We start from the raw sequence: 15,822 nt of genomic DNA on the forward strand, positions 1-15,822 counted from the left end.
TGGGAGAAATCCTATCGGCTCCATTGTCCTGCTGGGATGTGTAACGATGCTCGGATACATCGTTCAGGACTTGGTTGATCGGGTGGATCACATTTTCTGAACTGCAGAACGTTTTGGAGAACCTGAGATAGTTTACGTTTATTCTTTATGTGTTATGATCACTTGTATATGTTTGGACATACATCTTGGCTTAGGACATTTTGTTACTAGACATATTCTCGGATGCACTCGAGTATATGTATTCCAAAACAGTTTGGACGGCCGAGTACGTAGAGCGCTTATGCCAATCCACCAGTTGAAAGATTTGTATCAACGCGGCAAAGCGTCACAGATCACCGTCTCTCGTCACACTAAACTGCAAATCGACTATTTTAACTTGACCCTAGACAGCAAGCTTGGTTTTAAACAACCGATTGACAAAACAGTAGCGAAGTAAAACGTTTTGTTGAAGCTCATGTATCCACGAATCAACCGTAAGCCGTCTTTGTCCTTAAAAAGCTTGAGGCAAATCATACTCCCGGCATTGAATACGACATGATTATTATTTATTTATTCAGACTAAGGCCGAAGTGGCCTGTGCGGTATATAAGAGTCTTCTCCATTCGGCTCGGTCCATGGCAACACGTCGCCAACCACGCAGTCTACGGAGGGTCCGCAAGTCATCTTCCACCTGATCGATCCACCTTGCCCGCTGCGCACCTCGCCTTCTTGTGCCCGTCGGATCGTTGTCGAGAACCATTTTCACCGGGTTACTGTCCGACATTCTGGCTACGTGCCCGGCCCATCGCAGTCGTCCGATTTTCGCGGTGTGAACGATGGATGGTTCTCCCAACAGCTGATGCAATTCGTGGTTCATTCGCCTCCTCCACGTACCGTCCGCCATCTGCACCCCACCATAGATAGTACGCAGCACTTTCCTTTCGAAAACTCCAAGTGCGCGTTGGTCCTCCACGAGCATCGTCCAGGTCTCGTGTCCGTAGAGGACTACCGGTCTAATTAGCGTTTTGTAGATTGTTAGTTTGGTACGGCGGCGAACTCTATTCGATCGGAGCGTCTTGCGGAGTCAAAGTACGTACGATTTCCAGCCACTATGCGTCTCCGAATTTCTCTGCTGGTGTCATTTTCGGCAGTCACCAGTGAGCCCAAGTACACAAATTCTTCTACCACCTCGATTTCGTCACCACCGATGCAAACTCGCGGTGGGTGGCTCACATTGTCTTCTCTTGAACCTCTTCCTATCATGTACTTCGTCTTCGACGTGTTGATGACTAGTCCGATCCGCTTAGCTTCCCTCTTCAGTCTGATGTAGGCTTCCTCCATCTTCTCAAAGTTACGTGCCATAATATCAATGTCGTCGGCGAAACCAAATAGCTGGACGGACTTATTGAAAATTGTACCACTCGTTTTAATCCCTGCTCTTCGTATTCCTTCCAAAGCGATGTTGAATAGCAAACACGAAAGACCATCACCTTGCCGTAACCCTCTGCGGGTTTCGAAGGGACTCGAGAATGCCCCTGAAACTCGAACTACGCACATCACCCGATCCATCGTCGCTTTGATCAACCGTGTCAGTTTATCCGGAAAACCGTGTTCGTGCATTAGCTGCCATAGCTGGTCCCGATCGATTGTATCATATGCGGCTTTGAAGTCGATGAATAGATGATGTGTGGGCACGTTGTATTCGCGGCATTTCTGCAGTACTTGGCGAATGGCGAGCACCTGGTCCGTGGTGGAGCGTTCGCCCATAAAACCCGCCTGGTACTGCCCTACGAACTGCCTTGCAGTTGGTGCTAGTCGACGGCATAAAATTTGGGAGAGTACCTTGTAGGCGGCGTTTAGCAATGTGATTGCGCGGTAGTTGCTACAATCCAGCTTATCGCCCTTTTTGTAGATGGGACACACGACACCTTCCATCCACTCCTGCGGCAAAACTTCCTCCTCCCAAATCTTGGTAATGACCCAGTGCAGCGCTCTAGCCAGTGCCTCACCACCGTGTTTAAATAGCTCTCCTGGTAGTTGGTCAACCCCAGGGGCTTTGCTGTTCTTCAGCCGGCCAATCTCCTCATGGATTTCCTGGAGATCCGGAGCCGGTAGAATTATGTCCTGCGCGCGTTCTCCCAGGTCCATCACCATACCGCCATCTTCGTCTGCCACATCGCCATTCAGGTGTTCTTCGTAGTGCTGCCGCCACCTTTGGATCACCTCACGCTCGTTCGTAAGAAGGTTCCCGTTTATGTCCTTACACATATCAGGCTGTGGCACGTGGCCCTTACGTGAACGGTTTAACTTCTCATAGAACTTTCGTGTGTTATTAGCGCGGTACAGTTGCTCCGTTTCTTCACGGTCTCGATCTTCCTGCTGGCGCTTTTCCTCCGGAAAATCGAGTTTTGTCTGTTCCGCGCCTGTTTATATCGTGCCTCGTTCGCCCTCGTGCGGTGTTGCAGCAATCTCGCCCATGCTGCATTCTTCTCTTCCACTAACTGCTCACATTCGCCGTCATACCAGTCGTTTCTCTGATCCGGGGGCACCGTGCCAAGTGCAGCGGTTGCGGTGCTACCAATGGCGGATCGAATATCGCTCCAGCCATCTTCAAGAGACGCTGCGCCTAGCTGCTCTTCCGTTGGAAGTGCCACATCCAGCTGCTGCGCGTATTCTTGGGCTAGTCTACCGTCTTGTAGCCGCCCAATGTTAAGCCGCGGCGTCCGACTTCGACGCGTGTTGTACACCGTCGAGAGTTTTGAGCGCAGGCATACTGCAACGAGGTAGTGGTCGGATTCAATATTCGCACTGCGGTAAGTGCGGACGTTCGTGATGTCGGAGAAGAATTTACCGTCGATTAGAACGTGGTCGATTTGGTTTTCCGTTTCTTGGTTAGGTGGTCTCCATGTGGCCTTGTGGATATTTTTGCGGGGAAAGAAGGTGCTTCGGACTACCATTCCGCGGGAGGCTGCGAAGTTTATGCATCGTTGGCCGTTGCCATTCGATACGGTGTGCAGACTATCCGGTCCGATGACCGGTCTATACATTTCCTCCCTTCCTACCTGTGCGTTCATGTCACCGATGACGATTTTTACGTCCCGCAGTGGGCATCCATCGTATGGGCAGTGCACGTTGATAATGCTATAGTTGAAGAAACGGCCTTTAATCCTCAGCTTGCACATCCTTGCGTTGATTCGCTGCCACCCAATCACGCGATGGGGCATCTTACCCAGCACTATGAAGCCGGTTCCCAGCTCGTTGGTGGTGCCACAGCTTTGGTAGAAGGTAGCCGCTCGATGCCCGCTTTTCCACACTTTCTGTCCTGTCCAGCAAATCTCCTGCAGCGCCACGACGTCGAAGTTGCGGGGATGTAATTCATCGTAGATCATCCTGTCACAGCCTGCGAAACCTAGCGACTTGCAATTCCATGTTCCAAGCTTCCAATCGTGATCCTGTATTCGTCGCCTAGGTCTTTGCCGATTATATCGAGTCGCATTATCTCTTATATTGTTCGTAATGATTGGTTTTCTAGGCGGCTTATTGGGCCTGCGCAAACCTCATGTCTCGTCGGAGGGCCGTCGTGTCAGGGCTGTTTAGCGTCCCACCTAACACCAGGACTTGGGCTTGTGCGCTTTGAGCGGCACACGGTCGCTTTGGTGGGGCCTACTTGCGGATACATGCAGCTTTTTATAGAGGTTTAACAGGGCCCACTGTCAAACCCCACCACATCCTAGGCAAGCTCCACAACTCGCAGATGGGCTGGGGAGGGATCGTCAAGCCCTTGGACATAGTCCCTGCTGCCCGACGACATGATGCTCTACTACTACTAGTACTACGCTAATAGTCCAAGGCAGCAAAATAGATTTTCCCTCAAGAAGTAGAAACTTTCCATAAAATATAAGGAAGTTGACAATAACGAAATCAGGGTAGAAGCAAAACATAAATATAAAATTTTCCTAAACTATGTAAAATGTCCATAAACATATAATTTCCACGAAATAACTTTTAAGCACTTCAAGCACTTTTAAAAGTAAAATTTGCAAATATAAATGAAGAACTTTCCATAATGTTTTGCATTGGAAAAAAATACAAGACTTCCATCAATATTAGCAATAAACAATAACAAGTGAGGTTTATGAAAGACAAATCACGAACAACGAGTTTTTCCCGTACATGTTCATGATAGAATTAGAGGCGAAAGTACAGAAATGATTGTTCCGTTAGGATACGGCAGACATGAAGAATGCTTTTTTTTATAGAAGTCGATTTGAAAGCGAGCGGAGGGCAATATTTGTGATGGTATAAATCGCACGACCATCTCCTTCTGCCAAACTCCCGTATGAAGGGGGAGGGAAGAATACCAGTGTGGAAGCTGATATATCTCCACTGGAAAAAGGAAGGTGGTTTGATTTGCTTATGAACCATCGCGTGCGGAAGGGTTTTAGATCGACGATTTCTAATATGACATCAGCATCTAGTCGAATAGGATTTTTATTGCGCAGTTCTGTTTTCTCCATGCAGCTTATGTCCAATCTCTATTCACTAAATGCACATCTCTACAGAATAAACCTTATCGAGAGAGTCTCGGCTCCGTTTAGTGTTATACACGACTGAGCCTACGATATAAACAAATTTGAAAAAAAAACAATTTCAAAATTTTTCACAAGATATCAATAAAGTGCCAAAGAAAATTGAAAAAGTAGAAAAAAGCAATAAAATTGAATAAATCTTCCATGAACAATGAGCGCTTTTAAAGGAGTCATCAATGGAAGAACTGCTCAGCTTAATCTTTTTTTGAGTTTTTTTTTACTAAAATTTTCTTTTTTTTATTGTTCTTTACTGATTTTTTGTGGGAAGTTTTTTAACTTTTGTGAAAAAAGATTGTGGAAAATTTTGTAATTGTTTATTGCTAATATTGATTTATTAATGAAATTTAGTACTTTTTTCAATGGAAAATTTTGATTTCTTTATGGAAAATTGTATTTTGTTTCATGGAAATTTTGCGTTATGTTAGAAAATTTTATACAGTATTGGCCCAATCTTGTCACTCCTCGATTTTATCACGTTTTCGACTGGATTTTGTCTCCCCAAAAAATTTGAAAATTTTAGGCTTTATTTTTATTCTTGTAACTACAATACGCAAAATACAATGAATTTCATGAAATAACTATCACTGCCTGTGGTTGTTTATGAATCATTTCTGAGTACTTGTCAAGAGTTTTGTAAGCCTTTTCGACAAGAAACTATGGGTTCCGTTCACGTATTTTGCCTTCCCAAAGCATAAACTGATTCATAATTGTGAAACAATCTTAAAAATCGGATTGTATAATATTTCGCCAAAAACCATTTCACGGAATTCATTTTCGAACATTTCACAGAATACCATTTGCGGTATGTAACTTTCGCGATACGACATTTGGCGGATTGTAAGGGAAGAGGTTCGGTTGTAAGCACTGTTCGGTTATGGGCACCCCTACGTATCTTTTGACAGATAACAGATGCTGTCATTCTGACAACCGTCATTTGTTTGCTATAGTAACATGCTGTTTCGTACTCAATATCAAACCAAATAGATATCTCTACTTTGATCTACGAACAAATATTTTTTTTTTTACAAGAAAAACAATATGAAAGTTTTTTTACCCTTTTCAACGTTTCATAAATTAAAGTGATTTAATTGCAAAAAATAGTTCCTATTCGTATATATACAGTAAATTCAATCTTTTTTGATGATCAGTAACGATTGCCATAAAAATTTGAGAGCATTTTTTTTCTTCATATTCCAAAAAAGCTGTGACATTCTGTTGCGGGCATCCTTATTGGTTCGGTTGTGCACCCACATTGTATTGACAAATCAATCAATATTGCTTTAGTTGTCCCCTAACTTATTTTTAATCAGTTTTTATAATTATTTAGACATAATTGATAGAAATAATGAGTCTAATTTAAATTTTTAATTATTGGGCATACAAGCAACAAGTTGCATTCGACAGGGAATCGTGTCCTATTGCCTTCTGTTGAAAATTGGTCAAATCGGACTATGGGATCAAAACTTATGGCCAAAATATTATTTTTTATAATGAACGAGAAAGACACCATATCCACTAGGGTGATTAGTCAGGTTTTTTGATGCAATAAACGTAAATCAATGGAAAAATGAAATCCATTCACCTAAAGTGCAATTTAAATTTTTTCTTATGTGATTGTTGTCAATATCCTCCCTAATGCACGAGAAAGGCATGATCACTGCTAGGTGGATTGATTTGAGTTTTTTTAGTTCCTCCTGGTTATTAGAATAAACAAATTATTCCTTTTCTTTAAATTTAGGTGGTTTTGATCATTTCTTATATATTTTGCGCCGAGTTTTCAAGGGCGCCCACAACAATTGTCAATAAAATTTCTCAAATCGTCGAAATCAATATAATTTATTCGCTAATAGTAGGGTTATTTGTCTAGTTTTCCATTGGTATACAAATGTCGGCATAAGATCAACTAGGGCCAAAGTTATAGACCAAAGACAAAAGGGTGCCCACAACCGAACCTCCTCCCCTACCTTTCCGCCGAATGACTTTTGGCGGAATGTGCTATTTCGCGGATTTCTACAGTTATTACCTGCAAGGTTACCATTTTTTCAGTTTTTTTGCATTCATATAACACCATATTAACACGTTGAAACTTTTATGCCCAAAAAAGTCGGGAAAACTATTCAGCATAGTCTTGCTTGCCAGCCACGCATCTTCCCGCACGGCTAAGGAAGGCCTCCCAGAATATGTAGAACTAGTTTTAGAAATTTCAATTGCCCCTTACAAATCCTTTTTTTTCTGGCAGACGGGCTGGATAGAATGAAGGGATTATCTCCTCTCTTTACTTTACCTCTTTTACTTTATTTCTTCTTTTCGACTTATACCGAGAAAAGGTATTCATTTAAAGAAGGCATTATATCCTCTCATCGCTTTGTACCGGACAGACGCATCCATTAATAGAAGCATCAACCCTTCCTTTGCCTTATACCGGGCAGATGCGTTCTTTTAAAGAGTGCGTTATCAACTCATTTCGCCTTATACCAGGTAGACGCATCCATTTAAAGAAGGCATTACCCCTCCTTTCGCCTTGTCCCGGGCAGACGCGTTCTTTTAAAGAAGGCATTATCAACTTCTTTCGCCTTATACCGGACAGACGCATCCTTTTAAAGAAGCAATTTTCCATTTTTTTTATACCGAACAGATGTGTTAATTCATAGAAGGGACTACCTCCTTTCTTTTCGTTATACCGAGTAATTAAGCAGAATTCAGTAAATATTTCAATAATTATTCTAACTGAATTACGCTAAATGACACTCCGAGAACTGGTTTTCGATGAAAAGGTTGTAACGTTTTACGTTTTTTTTGATAAACTTTAATTAAGTCAAGATAGTAATTTATGACGTTAATAAAATCACAAATTTAAATTATTTGGAATTAATAAAATAATGAAATATTACATTAAGTATTTGAATTTTTATTTGTATGTCGATTACGAGGTTTGTGTCTTGACTAAATTATTATCCAAATAGAAATTGACCATGTACTGTTGTAGGGTACTCATGTGCTCGTTTTTATCGACTCACCGAAGGCGCGCACTCTTTGTCGCCATTTTAAATTTATTTGGCGCAAATTTAAAATAATTGACGACTGAGGATAAGTTTCTTTTTAAAATTCAAACAAGAACTCGATCATTTTGCTAAGTGAACGGCTGGTGATTAGAAGTGTTTGCGAGTAGGATACGAAGTTTTTCAGTATTTAAAGTTGAGTTTGGGTAGTTTTACTAAAAGGTAAAGTGTGATGGAGTGAATTGTTCTGTGTTCATTTTAATCAAGTTTCTAAATTGACAGTTAACGTAGCAGACGTCATTAGGACGTGTTTTTTAAAATCCGCGAACACCGTGGTAAAAGGTAAAACGAATTTTAATGTTTAATGTAAAGTTTTTGTTCATGAAACGAATTCGCGTTGGACTTTCCAGTGCACTGCGCTTTTTGGTACGGGCTGGATTTTGAGTATTCAACCGGAGTCATGTACGGGAATACGTGTAGCGTCTACAGGGCCCGCCATTACGTCCAACGGACATCGAGAGCTCGAGCGTTCGTTAAGGCCCGCCTGAGAAGGCAGTCAAACGGAGGAGGAGTGAAGTCGCTCGTCAAAAAGCGAAAACTCGGCGGTCGCCAATCAACCGTCGAAGGTAAGATCCCCAAGCCAATTCCCGTGGATCATTCCCGAGAATACGGTCCCCGTACGTCGTTAATAATCGTACGCTGGACCGTACCTGAACCGACGGTTCGTAGTTTTCCTTTTAGTCCTCGCTCGGTGAACCGGAAAGGTACGCGAAGCCGGGTCGTTAGGGAAAGGAAGCTACTCCGAAATCGGAAACCTTCCATCCAGCCGCCACTCCCTCCGCATCTTTAGTTTTGGCCATATTGCTCGAGCTCGACCTTCATCGCTGCGCGCCAATCTGCAGCATCTGCGGCAAAGCCAATCCGCCGCCATCGCCACAACCTGGTCGGAGGACATCGTCGCCATCTTCTCGGCGGAGTACTTTCAACCCATCAGTGCATCAAGAAGCAAAAACCTGCACAGGTATGTGAGCTTGTTATGTCATGGCCATGATCAGCTCTTTTTTCCTATTCCGTACCGATTAAAGTAGTCCAACCCGAATGGTATAATAAATGTTGTGTAGTAATTCGAAGTTAGCTTGAGTTTATAATTTGTATTGCGTTTCACGGGGCTGGGAAAATTTACTCCCATTGCGTTGGCCGTGGCTACAGTTTCTTGAGTTCCCTTCGTAGATTGTTTATCGTTTACAGTACAGCGGGTTGAACGACTTCAGGTAGGTGGGAAGTGGGGAAGTAAATATTGAGCGTAAGTAATTTTGGAGCCAGCAACCATTCGAGAGTCCCCAGAGGGAAAGGGTCTGTAAAAGTCGGGCAAATAGAGAACACGACCGGTGGTCTCTCCTCGAGAGTGGCGCTTAAGCCACCGTGTTTTAAAACCACCTCGAAACAATTCGCGAACGGTTACAGGGTACATTCCGTGAAATGTCTTTCGGATAAAAAGGTGAATTACGCGAAACGTGTTTCGGAGATTTAAAACATTCTGCAGAAAGGGCAGGAAACGGCAAATTCCTTGAAATGTTTTTCGGCGAAATATTATACAACCAACAAATCGATTTAAAAAATGCGATTTTGTCACATTTCCTATTTAATCACCCCCAAAATTCACCAAGGGTGTGATAAAATCGGCATATTACTGTATTTACTTATTGCTTCTACCCGGATTCTTTAATTTTCACTTTCATCATGTTTTAAAGCTTTCCTCGGAACCTAGTGTATCTGTTTCATTATTAATAACATGCTCCTATATCAATAACATTCGCAAAACAGGGGTGGCATTGTGCATCTCGATTCGAACGTAATTCTATCGAGTCGAACATGTTTGGCATTACGGGTTTCGATTCGATCTCGAAAACGACTCATCGTTCGAGTATACTCGAGGAGGTACAAGAATAACGAGATGTTTTGGCATTATGGAAACTCGTTAGCTCACTGAAAAACGACTCAAGTCGAATGAAAAACACTCGTCACCTTTATAGCTTTCGAATGTTGTTCGAGAGTTTTTTCTTGGTGAAAGTTTTTAATTATATTTGTTATTATTTCTCTACGGGAAGAGAATAAATGTTTTATTATTGTCTCTTGAGGAATATAATGTCATTAGTATACCTACTTTTATAGTTTCCAGACAATATGCAATCTCTAATTATCCCGAAATCCGCGTAAAAACGACTTCAACTAAAATCGGTTTTTTGAAGTTTTCACGTATTTTTGACGATTTCGATAAATCGCGTGATAAATCTATGAGGAAAATCTGCGTAAAAATAGATGAGTCAAATAAAAAAAAAACGCACATGAGATGACCCAAGTGCATTTGACTAAAATACATGGAAACATCAAAGTAATTTATTATCGAATTCTTCTTTAGCTTTAAATTATTTAGCTCAAATTTGGATCTGTGGCATACACTCGAATAAACATAAAACTTTATTTACAACAATTTACAAAACATGTCGTATCGGCATAATGTTTTAATCGGTTGCAACTGCTCAATAAATAATATTGCTTTCATTGAGGACAATTGCTTGTTTATAAATTAACTGCCAATTCATGCCCTGATGGATGCCTAACAGGCAACATGCTACACGCAGATGAAATTACTCTTATTCTCTCTGTTTACTCACATTCGCCATGCGCGCGATGCGCTGAAAGTTGACTCTCCAGCGGGCGGCATACTAAACACGGAGACAGCTATCTCTTATTCTCTCTGTTTACATTTCGTTTGACAGAAGATACTCGATTGAGCTAGTACAGCACCATTCGAAATCTTGTACTGCGACTGAATGAAGTCGAACGAAATAGATAATACCGCAATTTTTTCGAAACGAATCCAAAAACTTACGAATCGAGTGATTCGATTCGAGATGCGCAATGTCACCCCAGGCTATTTAGCCTTAATTTGTGTCGTATGTTGTTGTTATCCGCGTGCTCACTGCTAAAACAAATACAAAACTGAGAAACAAAATAATTTGCGGTGCGATTTTTTGTTTTCGAATGTTATTGATATGAGTAGGGGAGGAGGTTCGGTTGTGGGCACCCCTACGTATCTTTTGACAGATAACAGATGTTGTCATTCCGACAACCGTTATTAGTTTGCTATTGTAACATGATGTTTTGTGCTCAATATCAAACCGGATAGGGATCTCTACTTTGAACTAGGGACAAATCAATTTTTTTTTACAAAAAAACAACACGAAAGTTTTTTTGGCTTTTTTGAAAGTGTCATAAATTGAAGTGATTTAATTCAAAAAGTGAGTTCCAATGCATATTTATACAGTAAATTTAATCTATTTTGAGGCTCAATAACAATTGCCATTTAAATTCTAGTGCGATTTTTTTTTCTTAATTTTCCAAAAACGCTGTGAAATTCGGTTATGGGCACCTTTATTGGTTCGGTTATGTGCACCCTGATTTTATTGACAAATCAACTAACTTATTTCAAATGACGTTTTTATGCAGTTTTTATAATTATTTAGACATAATTGATTGAAATAATGAGTTAAATTCATATTTTTGTTCTTTGGATATGTCTAGTTATTATATCCACACTTTTTGGAACAAATCGTTGACTGATTTGTTTGTAAACCAGGAAATCACGGTTTAGATTTAAATCAAGAATTCGGAAACGAGGCTGTTTTTCCCGAATCCGTGATTTAAATGTACTCAGTGATTTGCTAGTTCACGAGTTCGGGAAAGTTTTTTTGCGTACAATATTAGACTTTTTCACTAAATATCCAAAATAGCAGTTATATATTCACTTCCCAGTGTTCTATAAAACCACAATAGATTCGTCAATGTTACTTAGAGTGCGCCCTTAGGACGGTCTAGAAATCTTTAAATCGAATGCTTACTCGATAAAGAATAGAGACTGCGAGTTCTCCGACTCTCGGGGGTCTCTAGTTACCTTTGCGAGCAAAGGCGTAGAATTACCAATTCGGAGATAACGGATTGAAGCAGAGTGATGCACTTTCGAATTTGTTGTTCAACATTGCACTTGAGGGGGTGATTATTAGATCTGGTGGGCAAAGGAACGACACTACCATCACATGGTCGAATATGCTTCTGGGCTTTTCGGACGAGATCGACCTCATTGGAATTGATCACAAGCCATTAATAGAGGCTTTTGTCTCACTGAAGAAGGAGCAAGGGGATAGTCTTAACTTTTAACTCTACCAAGACAAAGTACCTGGTTTCGGGTAGAGATAGAGGAAGATCTAGTGATGCTGAGGTAGTGCGTGATGGAGATGTGTTTGAAGTTGTTGAAGAATTTATTTATCTTGGAACGTATGTTATATATGATTATGACGTTTCTCATGAAGTGAATAGACATATTGCTGCTGCAAATAAGACCTTCTACAGATTACATAACGCTGGTTGCATGAGATGGAATCAAACTGGGGAGTGGGAGCATAAACGTTCGATGAAATTGGAGGAATATTGCCCAAGACCGACCATTATGGAGATCTACAATACGCCTGGCATAGATGTATCGACGCTGTAGCCAACAAGGTATCCAGGTATATATGAAAATATTAGAACTCACAACTACTTGGAACTAGAAGCACTTGGTTGTTTATTTCTTTGGTCACCTTAAACATAACTTCAATTAAAGCCTATTTGCTATTTCCCCTCACATTCAAAGATCATCCTTATTCGGAATATTAGTAAATATCCCTTTTGCCTATCAAAATATATAAATTCATTAGTTTCAGGGTATCCAGAGATTTTGGAAAAAAGTGTTTTATCAAAAGTTACTTGGTCAATTCAATAGTCAATAATCAATAGTCAATAATCAATAGTCAATCAATAGTCACCAAAATTCTGCAGTCAAATTATTTACAATAGGTAAATGTTCTTTAAAATAAATGTTCTGTCGGTGAGGACATTCTGGGTCTCACTCAGCGGAGCGACTTCCGATGCACGCGTTATCATCGCAGATGTCCTTCAAGATAGTCATCCTTGTTCTTGTTTACGTACGAACGCGCTTTCGAACGAAAGCTGATGCGCATTCTCGTTTACGCCAGAAAAATCAAATGGGGAAATGATTTGAATGAACTGTATTCGTTCGAAAGTATCGTTCGTCCGTAAACAAGAATAGGGGTGAGTATACAGGGTGCGTGACAAATTTTGTGCAGTAAATAATTGAAATATTTAGCAAATTTTCACCAGTTAGTATATCATCTGAATGTTGTTCGGCTGTCTCACCTGCTAAATGTTTCAATAAATGAATACACAGAATAAGTTTGAGGTGCACAGCGAAGTGCTGAAGTACCAAGTGATGCAGAATTTGGTTGATGGGTTATAAAATGTTTGCTTAGTAGTTTCCTATCTTTGAACAAATTAAAGCTCTCTGACACTAGGAAGGAAATCATTTGTTTAACCTAGATACTTGAATAGAACGAGTAAATAACAAATTCAAAATTGAACAGCCGAGATTGGTCAAGGCCACGGTGCGGTTGGTTCCTTCCGTTCCGTCCCCTATTATGATCATAAATGTGACCGAATATTGCTATGCGGTATACGTCGATCGACTTACCTCCTTCATCAGTCATCACCAGGACCGTTGTCGGCGGTCCCAGTCCTTCCGGGTTGAACACCTGTATCGATGCCAGATACTGAGTGTAAGTTTCCAGATGATGAATCTCGTGGCTCTGCGAACAAAGAATAGAGAAAAAGGAATCAGGTTTCTACAATAAATTCTTGGAAGTGGGGAAAAAAGCTTCTCGTGCTATCCCTTGGCGAAATATTTTACCATCCATTTCGCTCATTGGTGATGATTCATTTGAGGTAGGTATTAAGATTTAACGCTACCGTTTCGAGAGAAGTTTTCACAGTCTCTGTGTGTCGTGTGCCGCTGTGGTGCACGTTTAAGAAGGTGATCGAAATATTTATGTTATTTTGGGATGGAGGCGAAAATATCTTTTCCTTTTGTTATAGAAAAGCTTGGATAGAGTTACATCTCTGTTACAAATGTGAATATTATACTACCAAACTGTATTTAATTCGGATTATAAATCGCACAAACACTAAAAGTAATAATTCGCTGGATCGAAGGGTAGAACACATTTACAGTTAATGAAATCCGTTTCAGACCTAACGAATACAAATTATGATAGTAAATTATGCTCTCTTCGAAGACTTTGTTCCATCCTGGTATCCTGTACTTCCACATCGCTTCAAATGCAATATTCCTGATTATGCGTTTCTGTGTCACTGTGCATTACCTACTGACTGGCTCTCTAACACGAGTCCTAGATTCATGCCATTGATTGTATTAGCACAGGAGAGTGCATGTACGATACAGTGTTGATACTCCGCACGAATCTGCTGCAATGATTGCGTCGTTGTTGCAGTGGTGGCATAAATTAATTACTTCGAAATTTCTATTAAACGAGTAAATTAGTCATTAATTAATTTTATAGCCGTTTGTTGCCGGAAAGCACCGTTGACGGTTGGCATTAATTATGGATTAGATAACATCCACTACGGAAGGACGCGTCGTCATAGTGTGACGGCGCATCAATCCGATTGAGCGCATGGGAATGTTTTTTGTCCTGCGATGCAATTAAAATAGATGCCTCTGATAAATACTTTCTTCTGTGTGGAAGTAATTAATTAGTCAGTAGCCCAGAGCATTTTGGAAAATTTTCTAGAATGCTATTTAAAGAAAGTCGAAGGAGGTTGGACCTGTTCATTAATGAGCTATTGTTGCCAACCGATGAATATCCGATTAACTGACGCTTGCAGCACGGTATAAACTAATTGCGTAAATGAAAGTAAAGTCGTCCTCCATTGTGAAACAGTTTTATTAGTTTGACATTTTACTGTTTCATCCCACGGTGTATTGAAACGTTTCGAAGCCCCGTAACACCGGGTAAACTCCTTAACGTTGTGTGATAGGAAGTAAGATTTACCATGATCACATTGTCAGCTTCAGGAAAATCCTAATCTAATGGATACACCAATATCTAACTCCGTGATATTTTTAAGGGGGGTCGCTAAGTTGGTGGCCTATCTTAAGTAAGTACCACATCAGTATCCTTCCTCTCCCTAGTTACGGTGAAGATGCCTGTTGGATGGAGCAACAACTGAAAGTTTTCGGACGTCTTATAGCACGACTCGTGTTTGCATGTTGTATGAGTCAGCTTTTTAGCTGCAAAGTTATTAAATTACTAGCTGTATGTACCCGGCCCTGCTCGGAATTGCCAGTTTGATTCGCAGTTTTTCCACAATCGGAAAATGAATAAATCAAGTGGTCAACAGGATAACTGTATTTCATTATTGATACTTCATCATTTTATAAACAGAAGGCAGATTTGAAAACATTGACTGATTTTGAAGAAGGGATCAAACCCATAATCGCCTTATTCCGGGCAAACGTCTATTTCTCAAGAAGGAAAAACAACCACCGGTGCCTTATTCCGGGCAAACATTTAAAGAAGGGATCACATTCACCATTCGGAAGGAAACACATTAATTATTGCTTTTTAGTGAGCAAACAATGATTTCGACGAAGGGTTGAGTTGATTGATAACCAAACAATACCTCTCCCCCGCAACCTCCCCACACACCGGAGTGCTGGTTCTCGTCGTTCGTAACAACCCCTGACCTGTATTGCTCGAAGTCTGCTTCAGCGGTACCCCCGATCGTCAGAGCAGCCAGCTTGGCGACTAAATGAACGACCCCTCCTGCACTAGCTGTCTTCACTTCAGTATTCTGGAAGCGCCCGTCACGTTCCGGAAATACGCGTAGCACACGTCCTCACAGCCATTCATTACGAACTCGATCTTCGACTACTACCACTAAATCCCCAACTTCAATGGGCTTGTTATCTTTGAACCACTTCGTATGCTGGGTGATCGTAGAGAGGCACTTCTTGACCCAGCGACCGCAGAACGTGTCCAGCAGTTGTTTACACAGGCCCCAGTTGCAGCGCGCCCCTGCACGTTCAACCCTGCACGCATAAAAGTATCATCGTGTTAGACTCATGATACACGAATGCAAAAATGGTAACCTAGAAGCCTCGCAGTTAATAACTGTGGAAGTGCTTAATGAACACTAAGCTGCGAGGCGGCTCTATCCCAGTGTGGGGATGTAATGCCAATAAGAAGAAGCGCTTTTGACCGACCGAACCATGCGTCCCACATGTGTGGTGTCGATGGAGGATTAAAACGCCACTGCGTGTCCGTATTGGTAAGCGTGCT

The 15,822-nt window shown here is 41.2% G+C and overlaps 1 protein-coding gene across 1 annotated transcript in view; it reads right to left on the minus strand.

Annotated features, from left to right (window-relative positions):
* The window catches only part of LOC134205127 (tyrosine-protein phosphatase 99A-like), a 409,912-nt gene that overhangs the window by 105,627 nt on the left and 288,463 nt on the right, over window positions 1-15,822 (minus strand). Inside the window, 1 exon segment of the mRNA XM_062680070.1 lies at window positions 13,155-13,269. Within this exon segment, the coding sequence (XP_062536054.1) occupies window positions 13,155-13,269 (115 nt within the window).

Source organism: Armigeres subalbatus, chromosome 1, assembly GCF_024139115.2.
Source record: "Armigeres subalbatus isolate Guangzhou_Male chromosome 1, GZ_Asu_2, whole genome shotgun sequence".
Classification (NCBI taxonomy): domain Eukaryota; kingdom Metazoa; phylum Arthropoda; class Insecta; order Diptera; family Culicidae; genus Armigeres; species Armigeres subalbatus.